A 14,990-nucleotide genomic window follows, 5' to 3' on the forward strand; every position below is an offset into this window, starting at 1 on the left:
TGAATACGCAGCAGAGGGGAGGGGTAGGCATAGCCTCTCTACTCTTTCACGGCCCCAAATGTCAGTATATGTTCAGCAGTAGACATGGGCCGAACACCCCCCTGGTTCGGTTTGCGCCAGAACTTTTGAATATTGCAAAAGTTCAGACACGAACCCTAATTAAAGTCTGCGTGACCTGAACTTGAAAAATCCACATTTTGAAGGCTTACTGGTATATGTAAGTTATTGGGTATGGGGGCTTGGGTACTGCCCTGGGGGACATGTACCAATGCAATTTTTTTTTCTTTAAAAAGATTGTTTTTAAAGGAGCAGTGATTTTATAATGCCTAAAGTGAAACCATAAAAATTAGAAATTAAAAATTTGAATATAGTCCCCTTAGTCTGCCTGTAAAGTGACACATCTGTACCATGTAAAGAACCTGCTGTAGCAAAACGGACATTTTGCAAAGAAGAAAAAAATGACCTCGGAACAAGATTAGAGATTTTTTGGATACATTTTGGTGTCTCTTTGACAGACTTTGGATGGAAATAACAATGTTTTGCACCACAGTGAGCAAGCCTTGTATAAAGAAGCCAAATGAGATACATATATATATATATATATATGTGTGTGTGTGTGTGTGTGTGTGTGTGTATATATATATATATATATATATATATATATATATACACCTCATTTCGAGAGGGGGCGAGTGTGGGCTGCCTGGGAGCGGGGGGGGGGGGGCTCTAGGGCTCCGCCGTTGGCCCGGGTTGTATTGCCTTTGTCCCAGCGATCGTAGGGGAAGAGAGCAGAGCCGCGGCTGGGACGGTGATCTGTCTATCAAAGTTCCCCGGGGAAGGGGCTGTATATGGCCCTGAATGGCGGGGGAAACACACAGCTATTGTAATGAAAGCTGTTATGTTCCCCATCGCTCTAATTTGCCAGGCGGCGGTGGCGGCTCTCCCCTCTCATCCCTTACGATCGCTGGAACACAGGCTGAAACTGGGGGGGGGGGGGACACAGGCTGAAACTGGGGGGGGACACAGGCTGAAACTGGGGGGGGGGGGGGAACACAGGCTGAAACTGGGGATACATGCTGAACTGAGGACCGGGACACAGGCTGCACTGGCGGGTACAGGCTGCATTTTTGTTAATATTATTAATATTTTTATAACTTAATTCTGCATAGAACATTTAAGTGTAATTTCATGAGATAATATGAAGGCGTGTTTAGGGGCGGGATTAGGGGCAGGGTAGGAGTTGAGCTGGGCAACTGGTGGCGAGTAACCCTTGAGGCCTGGCTAGTAGCTCAGGACTTGACATTTTGAGCCCTGTATGGGTATATAATTGTAAAATTGGGCTTTGGCTGTTAATAAGCCTCCTGGCAGCTGCAAACGACTGCACACTAGTGTCAGCCTGTATCATAGAGGATAAGTATGGTTTGGTAAGCCAGTCCAACCCCTACCTCTGCATGGTGTGGCTGGATAGCATGGGCAACATCACTAAACAGAGACAAATGTGCCATGCCTTAGGTCGGACCACGTCCATCTTTGCCTGTGGACAAAGACGCTGCTGGCCCCCTCATAGTGGCATGGGAAGGTCTGCCTTTCCTAGTTGGCCTCCCAGAGATGATGGGAGGGGGGGATGCTTATTACCCAAATTCAATAGAAACTGGAAAATGTGTGATTGGATGCACTTTATTGAATGAAAAGTGGTGTTTGGTGCACTTTAAATTGAGGACCGACGCTGACAGAAATGTAAAAGCTATGCAAAAAAATGTACTGGATTAAAAAAAAAAAAAAAAGAGGAACATCAGCGTCGCAGTCGGAAAAACCGTGTGACAACTTAAAAAAAAAAAGGGGACAGGCAAGGGACGACAAAAAATACACACTGCAACAAAGTAAAAAAGGGGTATACAGCACTAAATGTAAATGTTATGTAACGCCATGTTAAACACTACATTGACACTACACTATACTCGCACTATACTGACATACTATACTCCTACTATACTAACACTCTACAATAAGTCACAATAAGTGAACACACTAACTCGCTAGTAGCAAACTGAGCCCTGCTCTATCTCCTTTAATGCCGCGTACACACGATCGGTCAAACCGATGAGAACGATCGTGTGTGGGCCCCATCGGTTATTTATCCATAGGTTAAAAAAAAGCAATCTTGTTTTAAATCTAACTGATGGATACCTAACCGATAGGACAAAACCGATCGTTAGTAGGCACGACCATCGGTTAAAAATCCAGGCATGCTCAGAATCAAGTCGACGCATGCTTGGAAGCATTGAACTTCATTTTTTCCAGCACGTCGTTGTGTTTTACGTCACCGCGTTCTGGCGCAATCGTTTTTTTTTAACCGATGGTGTGTAGGCACGACTGACCCATCAGTCAGCTTCATCGGTTAACCTATGAAAACGGTCCATCAGACCGTTCTCATCGGATGGACCGATCTTGTTTACGCGGCATTATAGTGTGGGGTAGGACTAGAAGCACTGAGCCGTGATTAGACAAAGTCATCGTCACTTTGTCCAATCAGGGCTGCACTATGCAACACACAGTGCATTGTGGAGAGCTCTGCGGGCGAACATCCCGCGAGCACCCCACAAATGCGGGTGTTTGCCGAACAGGCAATGTTTGGATCAAACTTTTGCTCGGACCAAAACGTTCGCCCAACACTACTCATCAGAGCCATAATCATGCCAGATATGAATAGAGATAATTGGACTTCACTCATAGTGTGCCTGAACTTTATACAAAGTGGCTAAATTCCTGGAATTCAGCTTTGAGTGCTGACTCAGAACAATTATGCAGATTAGGATTTCTGACATCACTTGCTGTATAGTTGTTCTAGGTGAGTAAAAATACATTTTTGAAACCCGGCAACTAGAGTTTTAGCAGTTCAAAATTGGCAATATATCTTTCATGATGGGCTTCCTTTAAAGAGGAAGTAAACCCTGATGGGTGTAAAGCATAATAAACTACTACGCATTGCATAGTAGCCCATTATGTGACACTTACCTGCAGGAGAAGCCCGGGATGTCCCAGTCTTCCTCGCTAGTAGCGAGCGTCCATTCTTCACCCCTCTTCCTTCCGGGTCTGCGAACTCTGGCTCTGTGACTGGCCAGGAGCCGTGTGACGTTGCATGCGTGCGGGAGCCACCTTTAACGGCTTGACCCGAGATGGAAATCGTACGCATGCGCAGAAGAAATCGCCCTATGGCGATTTGCAAATTTCTCCTAGACCATGTATGTGTGTGTGTGTGTGTGTGTGTATGTGTATATGTGTGTGTATGTGTGTGTGTGTGTATATATATATATATATATATATATATATATATATATATATATATATATATAATATATATACGCGCACACACACACAATATTTACACATGTATGGAAAAAAATACATACAATATGGTGATTTTTGTTTTTTGCTGAAGTCAGTAGTGCATTAAAAGGGGTTGTAAAGGTACAATTTATTTTCCTAAATGGCTTCCTTTACCTTCGTGCAGTCCTCCTTCACTTACCTCATCCTTCCATTTTGCTTTTAAATGTCCTCATTTCTTCTTTAGAAATCCTCACTTCCTGTTCTTCTGTCTGTAACTACACACAGTAATGCAAGGCTTTCTACCTGGTGAGAAGTGTCTTGCTCGCCCCCTCCCTTGGACTACAGGAGAGTCAGGACGCTCACTAACGCACAGCTCCTTTATCTGCAACGTAGAGAGTGTCCTGACTCTCCTGTAGGCCAATGGAGGGGGCGAGCACGACACTCCACACCAGGGAGAAAGCCTCGTATTACTGTGTGGAGTTACAGACAGAAGAACAGGAAGTGAGGATTTCTCAGAAGAAATAAGGACATTTGAAAGCAAAATGGAAGGATGAGGTAAGTGAAGGAGGACTGCACTAAGGTAAAGGAAGCTATTTAGGGTAAAAATTGTACCTTTACAACCCCTTTAATTGAAATTAATAAAAAATGCTTGCAGATTTAACTTTTACTTGTTCTCCTTAAAGTGATTGTAAAGCTTTTTAATTTTTATTTCTAATAACAAACATGTCATACTTCCCTCCACTGTGCAGCTCGTTTTGCACAGAGTGTCCTCAATCCGCTACTTCTGGGGTCCCTCGCAGCTTCTCCCCACATGAGAACCCCCCTAAGAGAAGCGCTCTCCCGGGGTGTTACCTTGCGGGTGTGCTCCTGAGTCATTCATTCGGCGTCCATAGCTGCCGAATGTATGACTTGGCCATGCCCCCCAGCACCCGCATCATTGGATTTGATTGATAACAGCTCAACAATTGGCTCCTCCTCCTGCTGCTGCTGTTGTCAATCTATCCAATCAAGAGCCAGGACTCCGTGGAGAGAGGGACAGTGCGTCACTTTCGAGTGAATTCAACGGCTCAGGTAAGTAAAACGGGGAGACTGGGGGGGCTGGTGACTGCCAGAAGTTTTTTCACCTTAATGCATAGGATGCATTTACAACACCTTTTAAGGCCTGGTTCACACCTATGCATTTTTTTTGTGCGTTTTCAGTTTTACAGAAACACACTACAGTCCATTTAACATGGTTTCCTATGGATGTAGTTTACATCTGTGCATTTTATGAAAAGGGACGGGGACTTTTTTTCTGGTTTTTGGTTCCATAGACTTCAATGGATCATAAGCGTGTTTTACAAAATGCACCCGGAATATGCAAACTGCATCCTGCATAGGTGTGAACCAGGCCTCAATCTAGTAGTTTGTATGCTCTCATGAGCAGGTCCATTTGAACTCCCTTGAGTTGTTTTGCAACTGTACTGTACCCCTTTATATTGTAATTCATGCAAACTGTTGGCACTCTATAAATCCATTATTATAATAACAATGTGCCCTTTCTTTGCAGTACACAATTAGTGGGAAGAAAGTAGAAGTTGCTGTAAAACAAATCATTGCCGGAAAGGAAGTAGCACATCGCGGGGCATTCTCCAATCCTCAGTCCCTGGATCTGTACCGCACCATTCCAGAACTGCAGAATTTCTGATGTACTGTGTAGATCTTGTACATATACCTGCATGGATGGCTACGGTTTTTGAAGAAAATTCTGAATTTCTAAGGTATATGTGACTTGTGCCATCAGCCCTATATTGGTATACAGGGAAGAACTGACTATCTACATTCAGGCTATCTACACATGTATCCTATGGAAAGTCTTTACATTTGCTGCACAGTTTTGGAAATCGCATTTCAGAACCCTCTGTCATTTTCTCTCTTCTGGAAAGCATGGGTTTAAGCCACGGCATCTGCTCTGTAAAATTGGGTCAGTTTCCTCATCTTAATCCAAGGGCAAGTACCGTACTCTTCTCCAGCTGTTCAAGTGGACCTGTCAAGAAAAACAGAAAAGTCCACAGCCTGCAGGGAATCTGAAATGCAGTGTATTGTTACAGTCACAAATGCCTTTCATGAGAAAAGTATCCTGTACAATTGTACCCCATCATTCCTGTATATTAGCTGTCATGGTAAGAGCTGTTACTGCATGTGAGCATTTAGATGCAATTTATGAGTCTGTTGAGCCTGCTGGAATTGTCGGCATAGTCTCAGGCGCAGCGCGAACATTAGGCTCTTGGGGATAATCAGGATAATAATCTGCTTAGATAATGGCAAATTCATGCCGACATAATGGCATTTTTAATTTGGACGTTCTGTACAGTTTCAGCACATAGTAAGTAAAACACAGGTTTATATACTGTATACAGTAAATCTATATGTAGTTGGGTTTCCTTTTCCTGTGAGGGCTGGTGTCTGTGTTGGGTGGGCTTGGGGCAGTGCCTTGCATTTTTTCCCTTTTTGATTGTCATGTCACAGTGACATTTTCTACACTTCTAGAAGCTCAGGGTGTGGAAAAGAACTGCAGAGAGGGATGGAAAACTGCAGACGTGATTTTCCACAGCTGCCGTCTGAGTTCTAGTGTGAACAGGGCACATACCCTTGCATCTGTTTTTTTTTCCGGTGCAGAAAAACATTGATCTCCGCAGTTATGAACAAGCCCTAATGATATGTTCTTATGTGTTTCCACTCCAGTTGAAGTCATAGGTTGCCTATACCTTCTATAGACACGTGGCACACACTTTTATAACCAAAAAAAGCATGGCTTACCTGTAAACATTCTACTCCTAGTAACCGTTCTGTATCACTAGGGAATGATCTACTTATTGTAAGTGCTCAGAAATGGGAAACGTGAGCTTTTAAGGGAAAGTATAGCATACTTTTGAGTTATTATTGCCGCATTTACCATTTTTTTAAAAGACAGTTTTGATAAGACACTAAAAAAAAAAAGAGAAAGGAAGATGGAGACCTAATCTTATTAAGTTAATGTAGAGGTTTTGAAATTCCCCATTAGAGTTCTCACAGGTTCAGTGCAATCTCTCTGGCTCTCCTAGCAGCTACAGAGCTAAGCTTTGAATCTGCCATCGTAATAAGGGACAGTACAGCTCAAACCCTGGGGTTGATTTACCAATGTTGACAAATTTATAAGATTTACATCCGGATGGTCTTTACAGAAAAATGTTAAAAACCATAAACATTCCCTTTTAAACCTCTAATTGTGTGCAGGGGACAAAAAGATTCTTTGCACATGATTGCATTTTAGACACATGCTCTAATAAATCGCTGCTTTGTGTGCAGGTACTTTGGGGTATTTTTTGTGTGATATTCACCAAACATTGACTGCGGGTGTATCTGTATTTTAAATGATAGTGATTGATTTACCTGTGGTGCATGTTTTTGGTGAATGCCACATTCACTACTTAATAAAATATACTCTGTTTTAAAGTTAGTCACTCCAAAAGTGCCAAAATCTACCAAAGAAGGAATACAAGAAGACTTTCAAAAGGAATAAGGCTCCATGCACACTGGGCTTAAAAAAAAAAAAAAAAAGTCTGTTCTCTTGGCAGTAAAAAACACTCGTATAGAGCATTTTTTTGTTAAGTGTAGACGAGTTTAGAAGAGTTTTATGTTTTTTCTGCCAGTAACCTCCAATCAGAAACTCAAACCAGGTTTATTGCCTCTAAACATTGAGCTAAAATATGCCTGTAATCCTCCGATGTGTAGAAGATACATAGGATAACATTGAGTAGCTTCTACAGGGAGAACACAACTCCTGTAGAAGCAAAGTTTTTTGTAAGCCAGTGTGCAAGGAGCCTAAAGGTGATGCTACTCTCTACTCCAAAGAGACTTTCTGAACATTACTACAGAAATTGCATTGGCGTTTTTTTGTTTTTTTTCTTGTTTTTCTCTCTGCTCCCAGTTTTCTGTGCATAGACCTGTAAAATGCCCCACATGTTCAGTTTTTGAAAGGGATGTCTTTTTTTTTTTTAGAGAGAAACCCAGCATGAATAAAAGTGACAAATAACCATGCTGCCCTAATCCATTGAAAAATGGACATGGTTCTTTTTCTTCCTTCCTTTTTTTTTTAAGCAGTTCATCTTGACACGTGGTGGGATGCTGCAGTTCTGGTGTCTCTTTTTACTATAACAGTGTGTTGGGAAGCCATTTAAAATAAATAACACAGAACAGCGATATACTGTATGTTACCCAAGGCAAAAATGGCTAAGCTGTACATGCCATATACAATAAAATTCATAAGTGTGAATGGGGCCTAAAATTTGTAAGGTTCAAAGTATACTGGATGCAATACCCAACCATCTGTATTAAGGTCATTGATCTAAGGCAGGGTGCCCAACTTTTTGAAGATCGAGGGCCACTTAAGCGACTTGGTAACCGGCCGTGGGCCACAATGAGCGGAGCGTGTGGATGGCAGCCCACTCTACTCTATAGCGCCCACTCTATTATTTAATTTTTTTTGCGGATCGGATTGGAGGTTAGCATTTGTAAACTGACACAAGTCCATTTACATCTGCCACTCCTCAGGCCGCGTACACACGACCGGTCCAAACCGATGAAAACGGACCGAAAGTCCAGTTTCATCGGCCCAAACCGACAGTGTGTACGGCCCATTGGACTTTTGTCCTTCAGACCAAAGTTTTACAACTTGCTTTAAAATCGAACCAACGGACGGCTGACCATCGGTCAAAACCGATGGTTGGTACACAAAAGCATCGGTTCAAAACCCGCGCATGCTCAGAATCAAGTCGACGCATGCCTGGAAGCATTGAACTTTTTTCAGCACGTCATGTGTTTTACGTCACCGCGTTCTGACCTGATCGGTTTTTGAACTGATGGTGTGTACGCACATCAGACCATAAGTCTGCTTCAGCGGTGAACCGGACGGATGGACCGGTCGGATGAACCGGTCGTGTGTACGCGGCCTCAGAGGTAAATGGAGGGTCCGATTGGGTTGGACTGACCGTGTGAAAGGGGCCTAAGGCTGCATTCACAGTGAGAGCCGGTTCACACTGGGGCAACTTGGGATCCGACTTGAAGTCGCCTCAAGTCGTCCCAACTCGCGATATCGAGAAAAACAATGCAAGTGAATGGGAGCGGTGTTAATACACACGACTCGAGTCGCTCCGACTTCAAAAGAAGTTCCTGTACTACTTCAATCCGACTTGTAGGCGATTTGTACCCATTGATTTCAATGGAAGTCGTCTCCAAGTCTGATCCAAGTCTGATCACTGTCTTAACTGAAGCGACTTTCCAGGAAGATAACATGCATTTCTCAGGCAAACCTCTCCCTCCCCTAGAGCTGATTGTTGTTTGATTGGCCACTGGAAAGTCTCCTGTCCTGGAGACGACATCAAGTCGTGTTGTAAATCGCCCCAGATCGCCCTGTGGTTCATGCTCAAGTCGTGTCGGGGTCGCCTCTGAAAGTCGCGCTGGAAGTCGTGTCGCCCTAGTGTGAACCGACTCGGGTGCAGCACAGTTCACCTGTGGCTTTTCTTCAGGTGAGCTGCACTTTGTCAAAGAATTCTATTCTATCCTGTAGGTGTGGTGCACTTTCAGAAAGCTCACCAAACTTGCAGGTAATAGAAGTCTATGGCTCAGTGCAGGTAACCCACAGGTGCACTTCTCTGCACCTGCGGATGAGTTTGAAAGCAGCCCAGTAACCACTGCAGAACAGATATGCCCATAAATACACTGATTTTATTAATAAACTGACCTTTTAATAACAGTATTCTATTCTATCCCAGAGCAGGAGGTCGCGGGCCACATCAGAGGGCTCCATGTGTGGCCCCCGGGTCACTGGTTGGGCACCCCTGATCTAAGGATTACTAATAGAAACAGATTTTTAAACTGCAGCTCTCATACCCCTGTGAACAGAGGTGTGCTTGCCTATGTCCAGCCTTATTCATGGTATTTTTAAAAATCTGATAGAGAAAGAAAAGTCTCCAAGGGTTTAAGACAGATCTCATGATTTGAGGTGTGCCCTCCTGTAGTTTACTTCATTCATAATCTATATAAATCTTTGCATGTCAGTAAAGGATGGTAACTGTTCGTTTTGTGGGAGAAATATGTAATCCTAGTACATTCCTTTTTAATTGTGGCATGAACTTTCAGGTGACATCATATAGATCTGGGTGTGACAGTTAAGCCTCAATTCTTCGGAAGAGCAATTGCGCCTTGAAGCTCTTCAGCCTGCACGTCAAAAATGATCACACTCAGTACTTTTTTAAAATACATTGTATTAATGTTTAGAATCATTCTACAACTTTGCATATACATTTGCTGTTGGCTTAAAAATGGGACAGTGTAATATGTTTTAACAGAGAATTTGATTAAGCCATGGGTGTTCTTCAGTACAAGCTTTATATGTTTACAAATTTGCATAATTATGTGCTTCTGTCTTGAAGGCAGATGTGGGTGATAAAATACTGACTGTTTATGCCATAACCAAGTGCACTAGCTCCACATCTTGCTGTTTATTGGTCAGTCCTGGAGTTCTATTTAATGTCCCTATGCCCTTGTGGTAGCTGCTTTGTTATTGTTATGCAGTTACGTTTTTTGCAGTAGACCGTTGTGACTGTGTACATCTTATTGGCCGTCATATGCTAGCAGGTGTCTGAATGGTTGGTGCTGCAATGAAGTGTACTCACATCAAAGACTGGAATGTTATTGGTGTTTATATATGTAGGTATGGGATCTTTTTATCCAGAAACCATGTACTCCAAAATGTTCCAATATATAGGAAGGCTTTAAAGTACAAAACAGTTTATGTTCTATAAAATGTCACACCCACTCACCTGATCATAAAGCGGGTGAATTTCTGCTACACTGGTTATACAGTACTTCCAAACAATTTATTTAAACAATTTATTGCCACATTAAAAACTATTGTCATAAAATGTTGTTTTTCGATTTCTAGTTTAAAGATCTCATACCTGAATGTTGGCATCATAAAAAATAAAAAAAAAACAGTGCTTTACAAAACCGTGCAATGTTAGGAAATTTTGAGATCAGGTCAAAATTATTTTATTGTCACCAAAAATTCAATAGTCTGCTGTGTTTACCAATCTGTTAGCTCTATAAAATGGTACAAGCTATTGTATTTTATGTTTTTTTTTTTTTTTTTTAAGGATTGCAGTGTGGAGATTCATGTATGTGTAATGCATTAAAAGCACCAATTTTTTTCTTTTATATCTGTTGTAGTGTCTTCATTCACAATGACTATATACACAAGGGGTGGTCAACTTGAAAATGATAGCGGGCCTCGTGCGGCCTCTAAACAGGTACAGAGGGCCATGCAATCAATGGGGTTGATTTACTAAAGGCAAATAGTCTGTGCACTGCAAGTGCAGTTGCTCTAGATTTAAGGGGAACATGCAAGGGGAAAAAAATGAATTTTTACTTGCACATCATTGGATGATAGAAATCAGCAGAGCTTTCCCTCATTTCAGAGCTTCCCCTCAGATCTAGCACAACTGCAATTGCAGTGCACAGACTATTCTCCTTTAGTAAATCAACCCCAATAGCTGTCCATGCACTGTAGTGCATTGCATCTAATCAGGCAGCCTATTCAAATTAAATGGGCTATAACTCGCCTTCATTTTGATCCTGCTGTATACTTTACAGCAGCACACTTTAAAGATAAAGTGGAAGTAGAAAAAGGTACATGGTTGGTGTTGCTGACAGTAATAGTAACTCTCCTGATTGGTGTCAGTGGCCACAATAGTAACCCAAAGCTGTGGTGTAAGTGGACACAATAATAACCATAATAGCATTGGTCTCTGTGTACAAAGTAAAAACCCTGTGCACTGGTGTCTGACTCCAATATTAACTTTTAGGCCCGAATCACACCTATGCATTTTTAGTGCTTTTTGCATTTTGCAGATTTGCACTACAGTCCATTTAACATGGTTTTCTATGGAACACGTTCTGTAGTGCAAATCTGCAAAATGCAAAAAAGCACTAAAAATGCATAGGCGTGAATCAGGCCTTCACATGTGTTGGTTTCTGCAAACATAACCCCCAGCTCTGGTGTCAGTGCCTGCATTATTAACTTCCAGCACTGGTGCTAGTGACTGCAGTAATAACCCCCATCATTGGTGCCAGTGACTGCATTAATAACACCCAGAACTGGTGTCAGTGACCGCAATAACAAACCCCACATTGGTGGTCAGTGACAGTGTTATTTAAACACCCTTTATTGGCGGCAATGCTGGTAACCACCTTCCAGGACTGCTGATAGGGGGGGTACAAGCAGTACTCTTGTACTGGGCCCTGTAGTGTCAGCAGGGTGGCCCAAGTATGGCTTTCTGTAAGCACAACCTGCTGTGTAATCTGTTCTAGAGACAGGATGTTGAGTTATATATAAAGCATCCAATCAACTACAGGCCATGCTCCCCCCCCCTTTTTTTTTTTCTCAACGCCCCTCCAAGTGATTTCTCTTAGATTGGCATGCCAATCATGTTGAAGAGCAGACCCTGCAGGAAGGGGGGTTTGCCTGACAGTATCCAGAGGCAGTGCAGAAGACGATGATCAGGAGTCAAAGCGCTCTTGGGGAAGCTGAGAGTCATGGTTGATGAGTTGCCCAGGGGGAGCGAAAGTGGGCAGCCAGAGGTTCTGGGAATATGGGAATACTGCCACTGGTTCTGTGAGGTGAGAGGAGCACAGGCTAAAAAAGTTTGGAGAGCTAATTATACGTACTGTGCATCAAACTAACTGCCAGTTGCCAGGTGGACCAGAGTATATGGCAGGGATATGCAATTAGCGGACCTCCAGCTGTTGCAAAACTACAAGTCCCATCATGCCTCTGCCTCTGGGTGTCATGCTTGTGGCTGTCAGTCTTGCTATGCCTCATGGGAATTGTAGTTCTGCAACAGCTGGAGGTCCGCTAATTGCATATCCCTGGTATATGGTGTCCTACTGCTAACCCTCATCTCATCTGATCATACACTCCTTTGTCTGCTGACACTGAGCTGAGAGGACCCTGTCTACCTACTGCCTCATACCTGAGCCACCAACAGTGAGCTCCAAGGGACCCAAGGGTCAATACACCATACACATAATCTATGCATTTTCTACACACACATCATTATTCCATACACAATGTCTATACCATCTAGACATACAAGTCACAGGGGAGGGCTATACAAGACTCTTTCAGTGGTAATGACAGTGATGGGAAGGACTTATTTTTATCTTTGCTGATTTTGTAATACATATAATGAAGCCCCCTGAGTTTTGCTGTTTCCGGGGGGCTCTCTGGAAATTTCTAGAGGTAACTGTAGGCACCTTGAGATGACTCTAATTTCCAAGAGCAAAGGAGGGCTGCTTTCTTTTCAGAATAATAGTAGGGTACTGCTCTTATTCAATGGATTCTCTATCTGTTTATTGTATACTAAAGTAGAACCAACAGAGGGCTCAAGATATCAACTTTAAAATGGCTGCTAAAGAGAACCAGGTATTCTAGTAGGAAATCCGAGCACTGCGCTTTACCACAGATGGTGGGCCATTCACTCATCCACTAACCAGTCAAAATGTAATGTTTTCAGTGATTTTGGCCTATGAAGGTGATCCCTTTGCAAATTTCACCTGTAAACGTACAAGACCCATCTCAGAAGCATCAGTAATGATGTGCGACCCTTACAGATCTTGCTAGTGATTCCTGAATGAATGAATGAATGAAAACTTATATAGCACAGCACATGCGAACTTAATCGCCTCTGGGCGCTTGTTGTTCCTGTCTCCTTTGGTATCAAAAGAGATGAGTCTTGATCTTTCTCCTGAACGTCAAGTGGTTCTCCTCCAACCGAATGCTGGTTGGTAAAGCGTTCCATAGTCTAGGCCCCAGGACCGCGAATCTCCTTTCTCCTTTGGACTTGTATCTGGCTTTGGGTATCTGGAGGAAATTTTGATTGGTGGATCGCAGAACGCGATTGGGATTATGAGCTTTTATTTTTTCGCATAGATAATGGGGAGCATTCCCATAGATACATCTATGCGTTAGACAGAGTGATTTAAAAGTGATTCTGTCTTTTACTGGTAACCAGTGAAGGGTTCTCAGTGAAGGTGAGATTGATTCCTAAGGTTTTTTCCCAGTCACAAGTCTAGCGGCCATATTTTGAACGACTTGTAGACGAGCGATTTGGTACTTGGGGAGTCCGAGGTAAAGGGCATTTGCATAGTCCAATCTTGAGTTTACAATAGCTCCCACCATGACCGCTATGTCTTCCTTGGGAATAAAAGGAGTAAGTCTGCGTAGTAGGCGCAGCAGATGGTGAGATCCGCTGACTACTGATCCTATTTGTGCGTCCAATGTCATGTGAGAGTCAAAGATGACCCCGAGACTTTTGACTTTGGCGCTAGGGGTGATGATTTTGGCCAGAATAGGCGGGGGGGGGGGGGTCCAAGTTGTTGTAGGTTGATTCATACGCTTGGCGTGAAACAGGAAAAGTTCTGTTTTCTCTCCGTTGAGTTTAAGATAACCTTTTGTCATCCAGTCCTCTATCAAAGAGAGGCATGTCTCTAGATTGAGGTGATGATCCTTTTTATTGCAAATGCGGAAATATAGTTGCGTGTCGTCTGCATATGAGTGGTAGAGCAGTTTTTGACTGCTAATAATCTCAAAAAGAGGGCGAAGATAGATGTTGAATAACACCGGCGACAGGGGGGGGATCCTTGATGGACTCCGCACGATAATGTGCGTTTCTCAGAAGTGAAAGGTCCTAACTTCACTATTTGCGATCGGTTTTCCAAAAAAGAGGAGAACCAAGATAAATCGCCTTCTGCGACTCTGGCTACTTCAGCTAGCCGAGTCAATAAAAGCTTGTGGTCTACTGTGTCGAAGGCTGCGCTTAGGTCCAACAGAACCAGAAGACAAGATTCTCCTTCGTCTGCGGCCTCGAGAGCGTCGTCCCATATTTTGAGCAATGCGGTTTCTGTCCCGTGTCCAGGCCGGAATCCCGATTGAAATGGGTCAAGTAGGTTGTGGGTATCTAGATGCTGTTGCAGCTGTTGTACCACTACTTTTTCCATTACCTTTGAGAGTACATTTAGGCCTGTTATTGGACGACGGTGGAGTGGGTCCTTGAGGTCCAGGTTGGGTTTCTTCAAGATGGGTCGAATTATACCCTCCTTCAACTGGGAGGGCACTATGCCTTCCCTGAAGGATTGGTTGATAAGCTGTGTGATAGGAGGTGCCAGGATGTCGGCGCATTCCTTCAGCAGTTTAGTGGGGATGATATCATTCGGCGCGGTGCTGTTACGCAGAGTACCAATGATATTTTTAGTGGCATGGATAGAGATAGGTTCCAGCGTGAACTTACCTAGTTGTGGTGAATTCCTGCAGGTATTGTGTAAATCATTACGGGGAGGGTTGAGGGGGGAATTATTTTGCTGAATGCTTTGTCGGATCCCCTCGATTTTATTAATGAAGTAATCCGACAATTCACTGCAAAATTCTTGTGAGTCCGAATTGGGGGCTTCAAGACATCCTGGATTCATGGTCTGAGTGACCAATTTGAAGAGTTCGCATGGGCGATTAAGGGCGCTGTTGATAGCCTCTGAAAAATAGTTTTTCCTTGGCTTTGAAGATTTCTTTGTGGTATTTTCTTGTTGTTGCT

At 43.1% G+C, this 14,990-nt stretch overlaps 1 protein-coding gene across 1 annotated transcript in view; it reads left to right on the top strand.

Moving 5' to 3' along the window:
- AACS (acetoacetyl-CoA synthetase) overlaps positions 1-7,442 on the top strand; it is a 142,061-nt gene extending 134,619 nt beyond the window's left edge. Inside the window, exon 18 of the mRNA XM_040347366.1 lies at positions 4,877-7,442. Coding sequence (XP_040203300.1) covers positions 4,877-5,014 — 138 coding nt within the window. The 3' untranslated portion in view covers positions 5,015-7,442. The remainder of the gene's footprint in view (positions 1-4,876) is intronic.
- Positions 7,443-14,990: the final 7,548 nt, after the last annotated feature.

The sequence above is a fragment of the Rana temporaria genome, chromosome 1 (assembly GCF_905171775.1).
Source record: "Rana temporaria chromosome 1, aRanTem1.1, whole genome shotgun sequence".
Lineage (NCBI taxonomy): Eukaryota > Metazoa > Chordata > Amphibia > Anura > Ranidae > Rana > Rana temporaria.